The 16,834-nt window shown below is 42.6% G+C and overlaps 1 protein-coding gene across 2 annotated transcripts; it reads left to right on the forward strand.

Annotated features, from left to right (window-relative positions):
* The first annotated feature begins 370 nt into the window (after positions 1-370).
* On the forward strand, positions 371-9,013 carry DMRTB1 (DMRT like family B with proline rich C-terminal 1). 2 transcript variants are annotated; one of them, XM_009970731.3, is made up of 4 exons: positions 371-935; positions 2,603-2,823; positions 4,455-4,599; positions 7,810-9,013. In XM_009970731.3, exons 1-4 carry the CDS (start codon positions 545-547, stop codon positions 7,914-7,916), a joined length of 864 nt encoding a protein of 287 aa, XP_009969033.3. In that variant the 5' UTR covers positions 371-544; the 3' UTR covers positions 7,917-9,013. The 2 variants fall into 2 exon arrangements, with proteins under 2 accessions (XP_009969033.3, XP_042664151.1); XM_042808217.1 differs by having other exon boundaries at positions 411-935; positions 2,624-2,823.
* Positions 9,014-16,834: the final 7,821 nt, after the last annotated feature.

Below are 16,834 nucleotides of genomic sequence, written 5' to 3' on the forward strand. Positions count from 1 at the left end.
AATTGAAAACAAAATGGAACCGAAATCCTGTGCGTATTAAAAGTGAATGCATGAGAGGTATGATAAAGCGAGTGCAGATGTTAAAGTGCCAAAAGGGAAAGCTACCACTGAAGGCAGTACTGTAAGGGACACTGCAGTTGTCTTCCATGCACGCCCCGCCTGTCCAAAACTCCACATCTGTGCATGCACTAGCACAAGGAAATGCACTAAAACGCGAGGCAGCCCTGCTCTTGCAGCCGCGGTGGCTGCTCGCTCCCTTCCTCCAGGCCCCCATGGCTGAGCTCCGGCTCCAGCCCGCACCAAGGGGCTGCAGGGGGAGGCGGGCAGGTACAGCCATCCCCGGCTGAGGGAGGGGAGGCCCGGCCCGCGGGGCGCGGGCGGCTCCTGTGCCTCAGGCTCCCCACAGCGGGGCATTCCCCACCCGCCACCATGGGCTCTCCTGCCCCGCCTGCCCAGGTTGCTACATGCCGGGGGCAGCAGTGGCCGTGCCCTATATAAGAGGCCTGAGGAGCCAGCCCGGGGGGTCAGCCAGGACTGGTGTGCCATGGAGGCTGAGGAGGCTGCTGCGGCGGCAGTGAAGGCGGCCCTGCGGACACCCAAGTGCTCCCGCTGCCGTAACCACGGCTTCGTGGTGCCCGTGAAGGGCCACGCCGGCCACTGCCGCTGGAAGCTCTGCCTGTGCGACAAGTGTGCCCTTATCACCGAGCGCCAGAAGATCATGGCTGCCCAGAAGGCCCTGAGGCAGCAGGTGCCCGACCCCCCGGCCGGGGCAGCCGCAGGGCCCGCTCCCCTGGGCGAAGGCCCTGGGGCGGCCAGTGCCCCTGAGCAGAGCGGCCACGAAGGGGTGAAGGGCACCCAGCCCTCCGGCAACAGCAAAGGCATGGAATGCAGGGAGCCGCCACCACCGCCCAGCGGGGCTCCCTTCTGGGACTACGGTAAGGGCCTGTCCCCAGAGCCTATTCCCCTGTCCCGCCATCTTTCTTTTCATGTTCATCCTCCTCTTCCTCCCCATCAAACACTGCCACTTGTGCAGTTTCCACCTGTTGATTGCTCAGGCTCCAGCTCCCCAGAGAGCCGTTCCTGCTGTCTCTCCTGCTTTCCTTCCTCTCTGGACACAGGTACTCAGCTTGCATGTTGAATGTGCAAAGCTGCATTTGTTTTCCCTTTTGCAGGGTGTGCAGTGGCAGAAGCGATGCACTCAGCCTTGCTGCTTACTGCAAAGTTGAAGCTTAAGCAAGTGGCATTTCTCTGAGCGGGAAGTTAGTCTGGGAGGGAAACCAAATTGCGATCCGCTCTGCACTGCAGGTGCTCCTGTTTGTTTCTCCGAGTGCTGTCTCACTGTTTATGAATTCACAAGCACAAGCCTCCAGCAACAAAAATGCCAAAAACCTCAGCAATGGCAGGTAGATGGGGAAGTTACTGCTGCAGTTGCCTGCAGCAAGGATTTTATGATAGCACTGTAAAAGAAAGAGACCTTTTGGCCTTAATTCCTGTAGCAAAAAGTGAACTTGGCTGGAATCACTTGGTGTAAAAGTGCATTTGGTATTTAAGAGCAGAACATAGATTTTGCAGGTGGAACAGTTGTATGGTCTGTCACCTCTTAAATTGCTTCCTTTAATAGAGTCTTTCATGTGACTTGTCTAGTTTATTACTATTTATTATACTAACTTCATACTATTACTATTTACTATAGTAATTTCATGGAAATCCCAACTGACTGCAGTAGTCATTAGTCTGAGCCTCTGGAGAGTTGGCAGCCTGCAAGACAAAATGCTGTTCAGAGAAGCCCAGAGGAAAGACTTATTTCAGACATCACTAGTTCCCACCTAATCTGTCAATAACTGTTCCCTTTTTTTGTTAGCTTTGTTTCCTAAGAAAATTATGTTTATGGATGACACTAGCTGTACATGTGCCTGTCTGTCCTTTCTTTAATAACATTTTTAACCTGCTGACCAACTTAAAAAAAGGTTAGGGACAAATAGTATAATTCTAATGCTCCAGAATTTGACATACTCTTGAAGCATATTCTTACACTTTACTACCAACAGGAGGCTGTGCAGATAAGAAAGACCCTATTTGTATTCAAATAACCACTCTATTTTTTTTAAGATTTCAGAGAGGTCATATAAGATTCCAGACGCAAGATAAAAAACCAAAGGAATTAACTAACTTCTGCATCTGAAATTGCCTGTGTATGTCCCTAAAACTGAGCCTTTGTCTGTAAATTAACATAAGTGACAGACAGGACTAAAGTTAGAACTCTTACCTGTAGATTTTTGTTTTAAGTTCTGCTAGAGTTAAAAGCCTTAAGGTAGGTTGTTTTGCTGTTGCTGATGTACTGAAATAATAAGATTTTGCAGTGCTTCACTATGGACTAGCTTCACAGGGCACAAGGCACAACAGAACGCAGATCATTCTGTGTTACAGCTGCACCTTTCCTTAGTTCCTTAAAAAAAAACAGAAAATAAAATTATGAGGAGCTAAGCATGAAATCAGAGGACCAAATTCTCCTGCCTGAGAGTAGAATTTGGTCCTGCAGCTACTTCTACTGAACTCCATAGAATTACATGAATACTTTTATTGTTTTCTCATTGTTTGCTAGCTCACCCTGCTTTTCCTCCAGAATACATGGTCAGCCCAGAATACCTGGAAAGAGACCCTCCAAAAGTGTACCCTGGGTGTTCTGGGGTATATCCTTACCACCCATTTCCCATGGGATTTGCCATCAATGAGTCAAGCTGTAGGGGAGCACCATCACCTCCAGGGATATCACTTCAGAGAGGTTTCCGCAACTATGGGCCAGGGAATGCAGCTTCTGTGTCAGTAAGTAGCAGTCTTAATTACTCTGGAAATACTGCTGTCTTTACTCTTAGCTGCCTTCTTCCTCTTAAAGTATCCATGAAAAGTTATCCTGCTTATCAGTTACCTCACAGCATTTTGATATATTATGCTGAAGATAACATTAGCAAATAGTGATGTTAATAGTCTGACCTGAACCCAGAAGAACAAACCCATGCACCTGCAAGGAGACAGATTTTGTGAAGTGCTTTGGGGCTTATATGTCCTGTTAATATCTGCCACAGCCTTTTGGAATGATGGTAGTTGGACGCTTAATGTGGTCATGTTGTGCCAGCATAGATGGCACAGAATGTGCACTGGGAAGTTCCTCTTCTTCCATGCAGGACAAATATAGTGGGGAGGGAGAGTTTCAGGGCTTGGTGAAGGCACCACAGCTGCAGAAAAGAACAAGTGAAAATCAATTTCCACAAGGAAGCAAATCATCATGGTCAGCTATTTCTGTTTGGAGATATTTGTTTGCTCAAAAACAGCGAAAAATTGTGGTTAACAGAAGTTTCAGATGAAAAACTGTTCAGCATACAAACCACACAGACAAGATGCTAAATTGCCTGTCAGTTGTAATGGTGTGTGTGGGCACTTTCAGTTCCTTTCAGTGCTGTCAGTCATGTTTGTTCAAACTAGTGGTGTCCAGTTTTTGTGCCACAGTTGGGCACATTATCAGATTTCCAGCTGCCATGTGCCATTCTCTCTGTATTGAGTACACTTCATCAGTTCATGTTAAGGTAGAGTGATCTGCCTCAAGCCTACTAGATTTATTATGCTTGCATAGAAATTCCCTGTCACATTTTAGGGGTTACTGAGAAAGAGGGTGGCTATCAGCAGTCTGAAATCCAGGTAAATTATCCTGGTGGATATACACAGGTTGGGAAATGCTTTGTCTAGACCATCACTGTATGTGGTTTTGAACTTAATTTTTAACTGCCCTGAAACAGATGGAAAGATCTCAAACAAGTTCTGTCTGTACCAGGGTACATGGCCAGATCCAAGAGAAAAATGCTCCTATTTCTCTGATGCTAGTGTTTTTGAGGGACGGAAATGTCTCCTTGGACACGGAATGAGTTTTATCATGATCTAACAGGTCTGGTGATCACAGAACACCAGGGCTGTGGGGCACTCTGCAGTGCACACCAGCCCCGCAGTGTAGGTAGAGCCCTTCACTTTGCTGGGCTCAGGGGAGAATCCGTAACTAGGAGGGTGGTGGTGGCAAGGGGCATTTTCCTATGTTGCCTCACTGTTGCATGAAGACTTCCAGACTTGTTCGGTGGCAAGTACACTGAGTCAGTGGTGAAGGTGAGCTGCTTCTGGTTTAAACCAACTGTTCTAATGAGATGCCAGAACAGGTGATGAGAACTCAGAAGGGCAGCTTCAGCTGAGACATGGTCTGAGAAGCTGCTGCTTCTCAGTTTCAGCATGTTCCACTGTGCACGGTCTTTGCATGTGCTAGTGCGTACATGGATGTGGCAGCATATAGCCACAAAATGGACAAAAAATGTAATACTCTCAGATAAAAACTGAAAGAGAAATTGTTGGTACTGCAGATGTATCCTGGAGAGAATCTTTAGATGGAAGATGCTTTGCTTCCTGTGTTTCCACAGATTCCAGATGGTGGTGGAGATTTCCAACAAGGATACTACGCTCCTTTGCCTCAGTTCATCCCACCAAGTTTTCTGACAGGGATTCATTACATTCCACCTCCCCTTTCGCTGAACATGTTGGCTGAAACAACCAAGGAAGCACATGGTAAGGAAGTATGAGATAAACCCTCCTGGGAGATCCAGTTTTAAGCTGGTTTCAATATCTAACCACAGAGATGAAAGCCCCAAAAGACCCTGATTCTAGCTAGTTTACAGGGGTTCTCAGATCCCTGTGATGGAGCCAGGACTGAGATCCTGAAGTCCCAGGACAGATTGCCAGCTTGTACAGCTCTGGCAAGGGCTGACTTGGGGCAAACAGCCTGACATGCTTCGGCTTCCCAGCTGACAAGCACCTGAATGTTACACAGACATTGAAGACCCCAAGACTCAGAGCTATTCAAGAATATGATCTGCTGATGTTCTCAGAATGAAAATATTTTCCTAAACAGCTATTTTGCAGGACATAATTTAAAAATTATTTGCCTCTGTTGCAATTTAGACAAAGTGTTAAAAAAATGCATGAATAATATGACATTTCTTGCTCATCTGAGAATCCTACATTTTAATTGCTGTAAATGAAAGACTGAATTTGCAAAATCTCAAGTTGTTTTATTGATTCTCCCAGGATTTTAAATTTCTGACATAGGTCAGGTCTTTGTGCCCATCTCTTTTGGGTCTGTTCCATGTGTTGTGCCTACATGTGGACATATTTGTGATTATATTTGCAAGTTTTTCATTTGGCTGCAGCTAGCTGTGACCACAAGAGGGTAGAGCTGCTCAGAGAATTAACCACTAGCACTGGATGAATGAATAGCCAGTTTTATTTTAAATTCTTTTTGAAAATGCAGATAAATACAACTTTATTTCTCTTCTTGAACATGAGAATAAAAAATTGATAATCTGTTTATGAAACAGATTACAATAATCACCCAGTGAAAAATCAAATCTCTTGTATAAGAGGGAGGAGAAATAGAGGAGTGTAATTATCTCATTTGAATTGAAAAGACATTGATGGTGGTTATGTGGGACAAAATGTAAGTTGGGGAGGGTTTGGCCTGCTTTCTCGACAACATAAGGCTTGTGCAGTCTCTTTTTCTGTAATGTCAGTTCTCTTGTAACTTTTCAACCCATTAGTTATTTTCAGCCAAACGTATCTGTTGTGATCACAGGCCTACACAATATTGATCTGCAAGGGAAACAGATGCCTTCCACAAAATGGTTTGTTTGCAGCCATGTCATGGTGTTTGGCTGGCTGTCAGTGTGCATTCAGTTCCCGAGTGATGTGTGTGTACCTTGGCCAACAATCAAGTGCCTGCCAGTCAGCCCAGCAGTGGGCACGTATCTTCAGAGCAGTCAGAGCATACCTGCTTCTTGTCTGGCTGGAAAGCCAAAGAAAAGTAAGCAGGAGATGTAGTGAACAAGGGGAATATTAAGAATATGGCAATGTGGGGGGTGTACAGACACTGTAGAAATGTAGAGTTATTTTAAGATACTGGTAAAGGCATTAGGAATTTAATGCAGTGTGTAGGAGATACAAGTGTGCATATAACATGGGGTGAGTTTGAGGGGAGGAGAAGAAACTGAGAGCTGTCAGGCAAACCAGAAAGTGTATATGAGAATTAACGGGTTTTGTGATTGGGAGGGGACAAAAGATCTGCAGGATACTGCACTGGCAGCTGTTTTGTTAGAGTATGTGGGAATGGGAAGGAACTGGGAGTAGCTGACAAACATGGGGGGCATGGAGAAAAATAGTGGTATTGCATAAGGAAAACAGAGGACATCCAGTCCTGTATTGGTAGAGTGGAGTTGTACTGGCCAAACAATCATGAAAACAGGCAACTGCATGGAGAAGAGGTCATGAGAGCACTCCTCTAGAGAGCAAAATGCCATCTAATGACCTCAGCCCTTATTACACACTAGGGAAATCGCAACCCAGGCAGAAAGCCATAGGAAACAGTGCATCATGGATTGTGCTGCTCAGAGAACAATCCAGTTTTCTCAGTACTACAGAGAAAGTACAAATTGATTCCACTACATAGTATTTGTGCTTCAGGATATGTAGGAATTTGCAATTGTGACCCAGTGAGGGGGGATTGTTCTGCATGAGGTCATGTACAAGATAGCTTGCCAGCAGAAGATGCAGATGTAGAGGGAAGCTACAGTGAAACTAATAATTCTTTGATTCTGGTATTCAAGATGCTTGAAGAAAGAGAAAAGCTGCAACATTTAGTGCATAGGGATGTATTAGGTTTGCATCATGTCTTTTTTCCCAAGAAAGGAACTGACTCAAACCTGCAATTAGACTTGGGAACATCCTTCATCCAGAGAGACCTCCAGAATTGAGGTGAAATGGGCTTTCTGGCAAAAATGTTGCAGGAAAATGGATATAGAAAACTCCAGCAGGGGACAACTGGTGAGAAGAAATGTCCGTGATCTCTACCCTGAAGGGAATCTGAAATGAAAACAAATGTATAAAAAAAAACAACAACAACAAAAAAAAAAACCCACAAACAAGTCCTGTCTGAAAAAGATTTTTCCAAGACTAGAAGCTGCTATCAGAAAGATGTGAGTCAATAGCTGACTGCAGCTGACTGACTGAGGCCAGTTAAGTTTACAGCAGTGATGTGAAGTATAGGCCATGTTGTTACACAATTTCATGCAGTATTGACTAGTAATGTTATGGAGATTTGACAAAATAAAGACCCTGTATGTTCATCAAAACAACCAGTGCAGCATCTGAGGATAGAGCCTGATTGCAGATTGTTGGCTTTCTAAAAGAACAACCTGCAGAAAAACAAACAAAAACCCACATTGCCCATGAGGAAATGAGGGAGCTTTTGATGCAAATTGTCAAGTAAATACTTTCTAAAATAAAAATCCCTAGCTGGATTTGAAGAGGGGATTATTCAGTCTGTCAAGGCCTTTGAGAATTCACAGGAGTGTTGAAAAGGCATCGTGTAGATTCACTGCAGTTAGGTGGGCAAAAGAGTCTGCCTCGTAATTCTATTCCAGTGCAGCTTCAACACTTGCCATCTTGAGGCACTCTGCTACATTTCTTTAAGCATGGCTGAAACAATCAACTGCTGTCTGAAGTGCAGGATCTCAGTTCAGAGAGCTGCAGCTCCTTGATGTCAAGCACCTTTGAATTAACTGGGTTGAAAAACAAAGTGCATTGACAAAAGTAACTTTACATTGAGAATTTACTTCTGGAAATGTGACTGATACCAGGTGTAATGCAAACGGAAATAATAGAGTTTGGGGTTTTTGGTTTGTTTGTGTTTAACTGACCTTTTTCTATTCTTCATTTTTATTTCAGCTACTGAAGCTGACAGTCAGGATTCAGGGGTGGTTCACGAACCTAGCCAACCACCTTCCTCCCCAGAAGAAACAAGCAGAGACCAATCTCAGTATTCTAAACAGTAAATGGGCTGGAGAAGAGCTGTGCAGCAGGCAGCACTGTTTTCATTTCTGAGCAGTTAGTTTGTAGCAGGGTAGAGTGACACTTAGTCACTGAGCAGTCACAGCAGCTACAGGAAGGGGATTAGTCCCCTGCCTCACTTTATGATCATGTTAGAGCTACCAGGCTCATAGCTTAGCCTCCCTAGCACTGTAAAGCCCTTGTTCCTAAAAGAGGTTTTCCAGAGCCATGGTAAATCCCTTCCCCCTTAAGCAGGTGGAAGCAGCACATGATTATGACTGAATTTGTTTCCTTTGCTGAGGTTAGATGGCTCCCTGACTTTGGAGTGAGGTCTCTGAGCCATGTGCATTCTGTAGCCTTCTCATGTTATGACAGTAGTCAAAAATGTGTTGTTTGTATACCAATTTGCTGTAAAAGAAACCTGGTTCTGAATATTACAGAAGAGTTAAATGATGCGGAGCCTGAAGACTGAGTGAGAGAAGATGGGAAGACAGTGTGGATTGCTGATTTACTTGGCTGCATAAGAACATGATTCACTGGATTCAGCAGAGTAAGGGAATAGTAGGTGCTACTACACTTGTAAAGAAGGGCATGGGAGGAATTTGCAGAAAGGTCTGGTGTAGGCTGAAATCCAGTGCCTCCACGTTACTTTCTGGGTGAACTGCCTTTAAAGCATCTTCTGTTCAGGTTGGGGACAGACTGATTTGGAATTACTTCATGTCACACAGGCTTCAGAATTTTGAATGTCTTTCATGGTTTATACATAAATTCAATGTTGTTTAACTCAGTACAACTGAAACTAAACAGTACTATTTGTTTCTAAAGGGCTCGTGCAGACAGGTTTATATGTGTGTATTGGAAGTGCACTGTGGCATATCAAAGGTGTGGAGAGATTGCCTAGGAAACAAGGACAAAACACCATTTAGCATAATAATTAGTCAAATGCATATATATTATAATTTTCAATGATAATGTTTAATTAAAAATTAAAGGTACATTCCTCTGTTTTGCGTAGAGGAATTGGTTTTGTATTAAATGGATCAGTTGTTAATGTTTGAATAACTTTCTGGGACTTCTGTATAATTAAAAAAGATACATTAAATTGTTGGTATGGTTTGATGATTTGAGGCTTGAATATCTACACATAATTTTTCTAGACAAATACCAGGTGTTGCCCTGAACAGCTCTGTGTAAAAACTGGTCTGGAGAGAGATTTATGCTTCAGTATTTTTCTTCTGCAACTTTTGACTACTGCTGTAGAGGTTAACACAGCAAAATAAACATTCTTCCTGTCTGCTACTTGTACTAACAATCCCTTGCTCAATGCAAGATGTAAAGAAATTATACTAAGCTGAATTTTATTTTTTTTTAAGTGTAGTAGATGATCTGCTGGAATGCTTTCCAGCACACAGGGTTTGGGGGGGGACGGTGAGTGGAAGTAGCAAACCTAAAACTACCAAGAGGAGAAGCTGAAAACCACATACATCTATATCAAATAATCTAATATACAACTTGTTATATACTAGATTTACAACAGCATCTCTGCTCCCAGGAATGTCCTAAACATCCTCTTAAAACTGCTGTCTGCCTGGGAAAATCTAGATACTTTTTTAAGGTGTCTGGATGGACAGCACAAAGCTTTTTTCAAAATAAAATAATCTACAAATAGAAATACCAGAAGCACCAACTAAGCAGTTTCCTTGGTGGATGGAGGGTTATTTTTTTATGTATATATAATATAATGATTTAAAGAAATAGTAACGTACAAGATGAACAGTTGAATAGTCTCCTTCCCAGATATTTTTCTAAAGTCATACTCGGTGTTGTATTATTCCTTAAATTGCAAAGCAAGATGGACTCCAGCCCTTTTCTCTGACTGTAATGCAGTCATTGTAGATATACTGCATACACAGGACTGTTTTCTCTCTATTTTGCTGTGCCAGTGACCGCTTGCAGATTGCCAAGCCAAACTCCTTATTTTCCTTTTCCTCCATCTTCTTGAACTACCGGTGAGTGAGTCCAAGCCTTTACGTTGGCTGTTTGAATGATGGTATGGCACTCCAGTAGGATGTCTCTCACTGGACTGCAGCAGACCAATGTTCATCTCCAGAGGGATGTAGCAAGTTTAAAGAAGAGGCAGAGAAAGGCAACTAAACTGAGTAAGAAGATGGAGGAGCTGCCTTACAAGGGGAGTCTAAAAATAGACCAGTCTTCAGTTTGTAGCAGATAAAGTTGAGTGGGGATATGACTCAGTTTTAGATCTTCATGTCAGCTGTGGCAAAGTAGATGCAAAACCATTACCAAACCTTGCTACTTCCGTACACATGAAGGACAAGAAGGTGAGCAGGGACAAATGATGTCTGACCAGCTTGATTACCTTCTATTAGGAAATGACCCCAGGCTGAACTCTTGAACAGTTAAAATTGGCTTTCCTACAGCACCAATAGTAATGCCAGTACTGTTTAATATGCATAATCATAGCATCAGTCAAACTTTTTTTGGTGTCATTTCAGATTTTTACGTTTTAGGAAATTTGTCCCCAGGTTCTTGCACTTATCCCTGGATGGAAAAGTAAATGACTCAGTAAGAGAATTAAACTAACTCTCCAGCTGACAGGCAGAATTATCTTATGTGGATAATTCAAGTTTTCATTCTTCCACTTTATGCTCAGCTTGTCCTTTTTAACCAAGGAAAAAATGTTCCTTGACAACTGGTATTGTCATACTGTGCACTTAAGGACTTCAAAGTGAATAATTTTAATTCCAAACTTAGCGCCAACCAATGTTTCCAATAATTAAACTCTCTGATCCCTTCTGACTCCATTTATTTAAATAAATAACTTGGGGATAATGAAATCAATTTGGATTGAAATGGAATGATTTGGATTAGACAAGTCACTCAGAGGTTGTTCCATCCTAAATCATCCCAGAGTTTTATTGTTTTTTATTAAGACTAAAGCCCCATAGACTTTGGTCAAATTCATAAAATTTGGGGAGAAAAAAAGAAAGCTATGATACTTCTGAAATCTTTCTGCAAGCAAGCTGCTACTGACTGCAGTAGGAGTTCCGCACATTGCTTTTGTCACCATTATTTTCTGATTTCTAAGGATTGACTCCCTTGTTAAACAGATCAGAACTTCTGAAGATGTGATTCCTAATACCCGACATTTCTGTCAATTCCCTGCCCTTACTGCAAGCCCCTAGGCCATCATGGAGCAACAAGCTTTGTTTGTACACTGAAGGGAAAACCTGAAATTAGGAACCGGTTCTTTAACATTTACTCACACCACTAATTTCATTACTTTCAGTGGAATTACTTGCGAGGGTACAGAGTTGACAACGTTGGTTAGGTATGCAAGTTTAGAATCCAAGTTTTATACAGAGGTGTCTGTGACACTGTCCAAAACCTCAGATTATTGTAATTTGCATTTTCTGTAGGAGCTTTGGAAAAATGAAAACAAGCCCAAGGGATTCTAGAAGGATCACGTAATGTGTCCATTCTGTGAACATATGTAAGATTCATTTGTCATTGCCCTGCAGCAAACTGCTAGATGTTAACATTTCTGTGGTATCGGCTTCTACATCTGGACTGAAGCAGGTTTTCTTATGACAGTGATTATAATACTCTCTCTAGGTCTTTTATTTCTTTTTCTTCTTGGAATTAGATGCACCCAGTTGGAAACTTCTGAATCCACAGCAAGACTATAGCTGTTTTTTCCACATTAATGAGTAATTAATTTTGAACAGCAATCCAAAGACATATTTAATTGCCTACCAATAAAGTCAGCTTGCTGCAAACAAAATTCTCCCTCCCCTTAAAAAAATAATTTTCATGACAGAAAAATTCCTGATGATGTGAAACATACCTATTTTGGAACAGTGGAAACTTTAATTAAATCATTCTTATGGGCAAGTGGGTCTGGTTTTCCTATTTTCTGCCCAATATTTTACTACTGCAACATTAGCATTAGCCACAGAGTTATGTCTCTACTTAGCTTGCCAGAACGTAAGGGAGAAATCCAAATATAAAGAAATTGTGGAATCTTTTCCTGAAATCGGATTGTCACTGCATGTTTTACACCTAACCCAGCCACTGAGAGAGCTCCCTGTCCACCACTGATGACCAGGCCGTGATGTGCCCATTCACCCACCTATGTATTTTACTTCCCTGTATCCTTACAGGTATGTCTTATCATACACAAGTAAGGCTTGAAGAACCTGGGCTAGAACACTTGTGAAAAAGAACCCACCCAAACCAGCAGGCTTATTTTAGTATTACCTTTATTTACAGTGGGTAACATTTTTCTCTTGTTTCTCCCTGCTGGCCCTTCCCACAGACTCACTGGATATTGTCCTCAGCTGGGCAACATTAGTGGCAACCTTACTACTGGCTTTATATGGTGATCCCCTATGGATGTAATGATAGGCCAGTTCTGATCTCACACTGTTTTCACTTTTATTTTAAGCAACTGCCTTTAGTGGAGGCATTTCTGGTTTCATTTACTAATTACTGTCAGGGTTTTATAGTCTTACTGGTACAATCTATTCAAAAATATCCAGGCCACATAAACTAGAGCAAATACAAAACATTTCTTTTTCAAAACGTGGTTTAAATAACAGTCATATGCATAATTCCCTAGGAGAACCTTCCTAGTTTTTCACAACAGGCTCTGTTTCCCATTAAGAAGTGTATTATTGCGATCAAGGTGCAAATCGACTGTTTCTCATGCTCTTCCAACAGTAACTATACACTTACATTCAGGTAATTTGAAAGCCTCCTGTACCTGCAGATAGCTAATTTTTTACATTCTCTTCCTCATGGACTGTCTCACATCATGAAATTGTTCTTTCCTTCCTCATGTTCCTCAGTCCCGGGGTTACAAATTTGTTCTAAATATCTCTAGGCCCTTTGGCCATCTTCCTGTCTTTCCAAAGGCATGCACAAAGCTAGTAATCCCATTCCCCAAAACTGCCCAGCTTTATAGAGATTTGCAGAGGCCACGCCTGCTTACTTTACTTTCCTTACTGACCAAGTATGCAGCTGTGTTTTGTTTTTCCTCAAAACACTTTACAGTATTTTTCATGGCCAGTGCAATGATGGCATACCAATGAATCAGAAAGACGAACCTTTTTAAAAAAATAGAGAAGTAATGAAATAATTTTTGTTCTAAAGAAGCAAAGCACCTGGCACACTCAAGGTGTAGAGGAAGATAGAAAATCAGAACCTGCACTCACATTTCCTTATAGGCTTGGGAGTGACTTATGGAGGAGAAAGCCACCTGTCCACCATCAGCATCCAGAAAACTCCGGTGGTTGTGTTCACATAGCTGGCGATACACCACAACTTTGTTTTTGAAGACCGAAGTGCTATCAATACACTTTAGCAAACACATACTTAAGAGGCTGTGAGAGGGAGGCATCATTAAACCCTTCCCACAGCGAGAGGCATCAAGCGGGCCCCACCACCCCCATCCGCAGCAAGAGGGTGACCGGGAGCCCTGGCGGCGCAGCTGGGACACTCGCCACCTCCAGCTCCCCTCAGCTGCGCCCTCTCCCTGCCCCTGAGCGATCTCAGGGCACCGGGCTATGAGGGAGCGGGACGCGGGGTGTAGCGGCGCGGGTGGGCGGGCGCTGAGGGAGAAGGGCGGCGGGCGCTGAGGGAGAAGGGCGGCGGGCGCTGAGGGAGAAGGGCGGCGGGCGCTGAGGGAGAAGGGCGGCGGGCGCTGAGGGAGAAGGGCGGCGGGCGCTGAGGGAGAAGGGCGGCGGGCGCTGAGGGAGAAGGGCGGCGGGCGCTGAGGGAGAAGGGCGGCGGGCGCCTCGCGCCTCGTGCTCGCTGAGAGACAAAGCGGCGGCGGCGCTGAGGCGGGAGGCGTCGTGAGGCGGGGGCCAGGCCGGGCCGGGCCGGGCGCCTCCCGGGGCTGAGCCCGGGCGATTGTCTGGGTTTCCTGTGAGTGCATCTGACCACTTACATAGTAAGTAAAAACTACAGTTTAAAAACAAGTTTTGGAAGGCATATGTGGCACTGCCTTTCACGGTGTAAATCAAGCTTGGAACGTGGGTTACCAATTCTCGATGTAGCTTTCCGTTTGATACCCATTTAAAAAGTCCTTGGTTTCAGAATATTTTTACCGTTTGAAAAGTATAAAAGAAAAAAAAAAAAAACAAAACCTGTAGCTTAAAAACAGTAAAGAGAAACATTTTAGACTTAAGCCAAAATACTTTTATGTTAAAAGTAATTCAACACAGTTATTCATGGCTTTGGGTGCCTTGGACTTAGTTTAGCTATAATGGACGTTTAGCCCTAACGTTAGCCCTGTGAGACTTGTGCTTATTCATGCTGAACTTCTTCCATCTATGAAAATTCAAGGTCAAATGAAACCTGACTATTTCAGACAAATTTATGTCTTTACAGTGGCTCTTGCTCACTAAGTTAATTTGGTTAGTTTACACCAGTTTCCAAATTCAAAAGTGAAACTTCAGAAGAAGACAGTTAACCAGTGGAACACATTACTAACAGGGTGGTGTAATTATCCATTACTTTAAACCTAAAACAAGTAAGTGTATTTATTTAGAAGAAATGCAGGTGGGTGTGTTGAAGAAATCCAAGTGAAATATGGTCTGTCTCAATAGATAGCCCAGAGGATAATGGCTGCTCTTGGTGCCACAGAATAGACTGGAGCTCAGGAAGGCACTTGCCTTTTAGGTTAGGCAAATCTCCATCTGCCTGCTAAAAGGAGCTAGTGTTGTAAGAAAGGGCACTATAAGAAACAGAATAATGTGCTGTGAGGACTGTCCATTTTTTTCAGTATCAGACAGTAGTGGTCATTCTGTAGAGCATGTTCAGTGGTGGTTGGTGCAGTTTGACTTACATTGTCTTATCTTCAGTTTAAGACCCCATATTTGAAGACCTCTGCACAAGAGTTATATCTATTTATATAGTAATAAATATATTTATCTGTGGAACTGTAGGGAAAAGATTGGTCGAAGATGTTTTTATATCAAGTTTCTAGCTTTCCCCCTCTAAGCTTAAGCTTGTCAAATTGATTAGTGATTATTACAGTGTTTAAATCATACAGCTTTTAAGTAGATGTTAAATAAACTAGCTCTTAGTGGATGATTCATGAAGCAGGGTGGTATAGTAGTTGAAGCTGAGTCAGGAAGGCTTTGTTCAATACCTGACCTCAGGCCTACTGAGTAAACTCAGGCAGTTAATTCTCTTCTGTCGTGGTTTCGTCAGAGCAATGGTTTTATGGACTTTTTCTGGATCTGAAATGTTTTCAGCAAAATGATGTCTGAGAGCTGTTAAAATTCTGTAATATAAACATGTGGAATTGCAGCCTGTGTACAGATCTGGATTGCATGATTTCTCTTGTGCTAGTGTTCTAGAGCAGTGATTACAATTAAGTCAATTCTGAAGTGCTGCTTTTTTTTTTTTTTTTTTTTTTTTTCTCGTAGGATATAAACCTCCCTCTCAGAAAAATGTCATTCTGTTTTCAAATTTCAATGAGGAAATGAAGAACCTTTGCAGATAAAGAGCTAGGATGTGTCCCAATGGAGTGAGATCTCTAGCAGGGAGAACTGGATGAAGTGGCTCTAGCTCAGAGCCTACAAAGACCCAGTGGGGAACTTGTAGCCGTCACACAAACTTACATAGGATTGGTCACAGTTCAGTTTTCACCTTAATGTATTTCAAGTGTGATTTCCTACATTTTGTCTTCTTGTGATACATTCAAGCACAACAGTTCTAGAATATCAACTTTGTCCATAACAGACGCAAGACTTTCTCCCCTCAAATTGGAATGCTTTTACATCTAACGAATTGAGAGCCACTGTTTAGAGAAATAAATTTGACTAAGAAGCCAGAAACATGCAAAGAAAGTGGCTGCAGTTGGCAGGATAGTGTTTCATCCAGTGAGTTTAGTTCCTTTTAGAGGGATGTACAGTCAGAGGCAGCAAAAACACAGGCTAGCTCTGAAAAATGTAAAGAAAACTATGTGTTGAGCTATGATCAGAATGCAGGCTTAGAACCTTATAAGATGCTTCTTGCATGGAAGAAAATCAACATGTGATCCAGAATGCAAAACCATAAGTATCTCTGGCAAAGGACAAGGTGTGATGTTTACCTAGAATATCCCAGCAGTGTTACTCTGAAATGAAGATTCCAAAGCAGAATTTATCATTTTCAGTAGAATCCTTGTTAAAAGCATAAAACACACATGCATGATGATATCAAGGAGCAGCTTCTCAGTAGCAGCAGGACTGAGTCACTTTGGCGAACACCTGCAGAACTGATGCAGTTCAGAAGTATCTAACTTGGGTGTAAATAAGCTATATCTCATATGAGAAGCCGTCAAATTACAACAGTGCAGCTCTCCTTGCTACATCAACCCAAGAAGCAGATTAAGTCATCATGCTTTGAGGCTGCCTCTGGTGCTTCAGTTAACATGAACTTCTGCACATGGGACTGGTTCTCTAACTCTCAGTCATGTGTTTTCCTTACCTTGGAGTCTGAGCATAATATTAACCATTTACCATCAAAGCAAGACTTTCACTGAGATTCTTGGCTCTGGCAATAAAGCTTGAAACTACAACCTCAATGCACTGCAAACTTACATCAAGTAGAATAATTGAACTGTTTTGAGAGAGGATGATCTGTAAGCTTTTCATGACAAGTGATAGAATTGTTCAACCTCAACAGTGACTGAAATGAAGAGGCTAGACTGATATCTTTCTCTAGGGAATTTCTGGATCACCAGAAGTTAGTTTTGTCTTCTCAGCAAAGTGCTATACCCTCAGGTAAGACTACCTGTATGAATAGGTACTGCTTGAGGTAACATAATGAAGCTTATGTTGGAGAGGCTGTTTTTAGTGTCCTGACTGGGAAAAAAAGATCTTTTCCAAGAGGTGGTTCATTTTTCTTCTGT

This window comes from Tyto alba, unplaced genomic scaffold (assembly GCF_018691265.1).
Source record: "Tyto alba isolate M040663 unplaced genomic scaffold, T.alba_DEE_v4.0 Super-Scaffold_1000006, whole genome shotgun sequence".
Taxonomy (NCBI): Eukaryota; Metazoa; Chordata; class Aves; order Strigiformes; family Tytonidae; genus Tyto; species Tyto alba.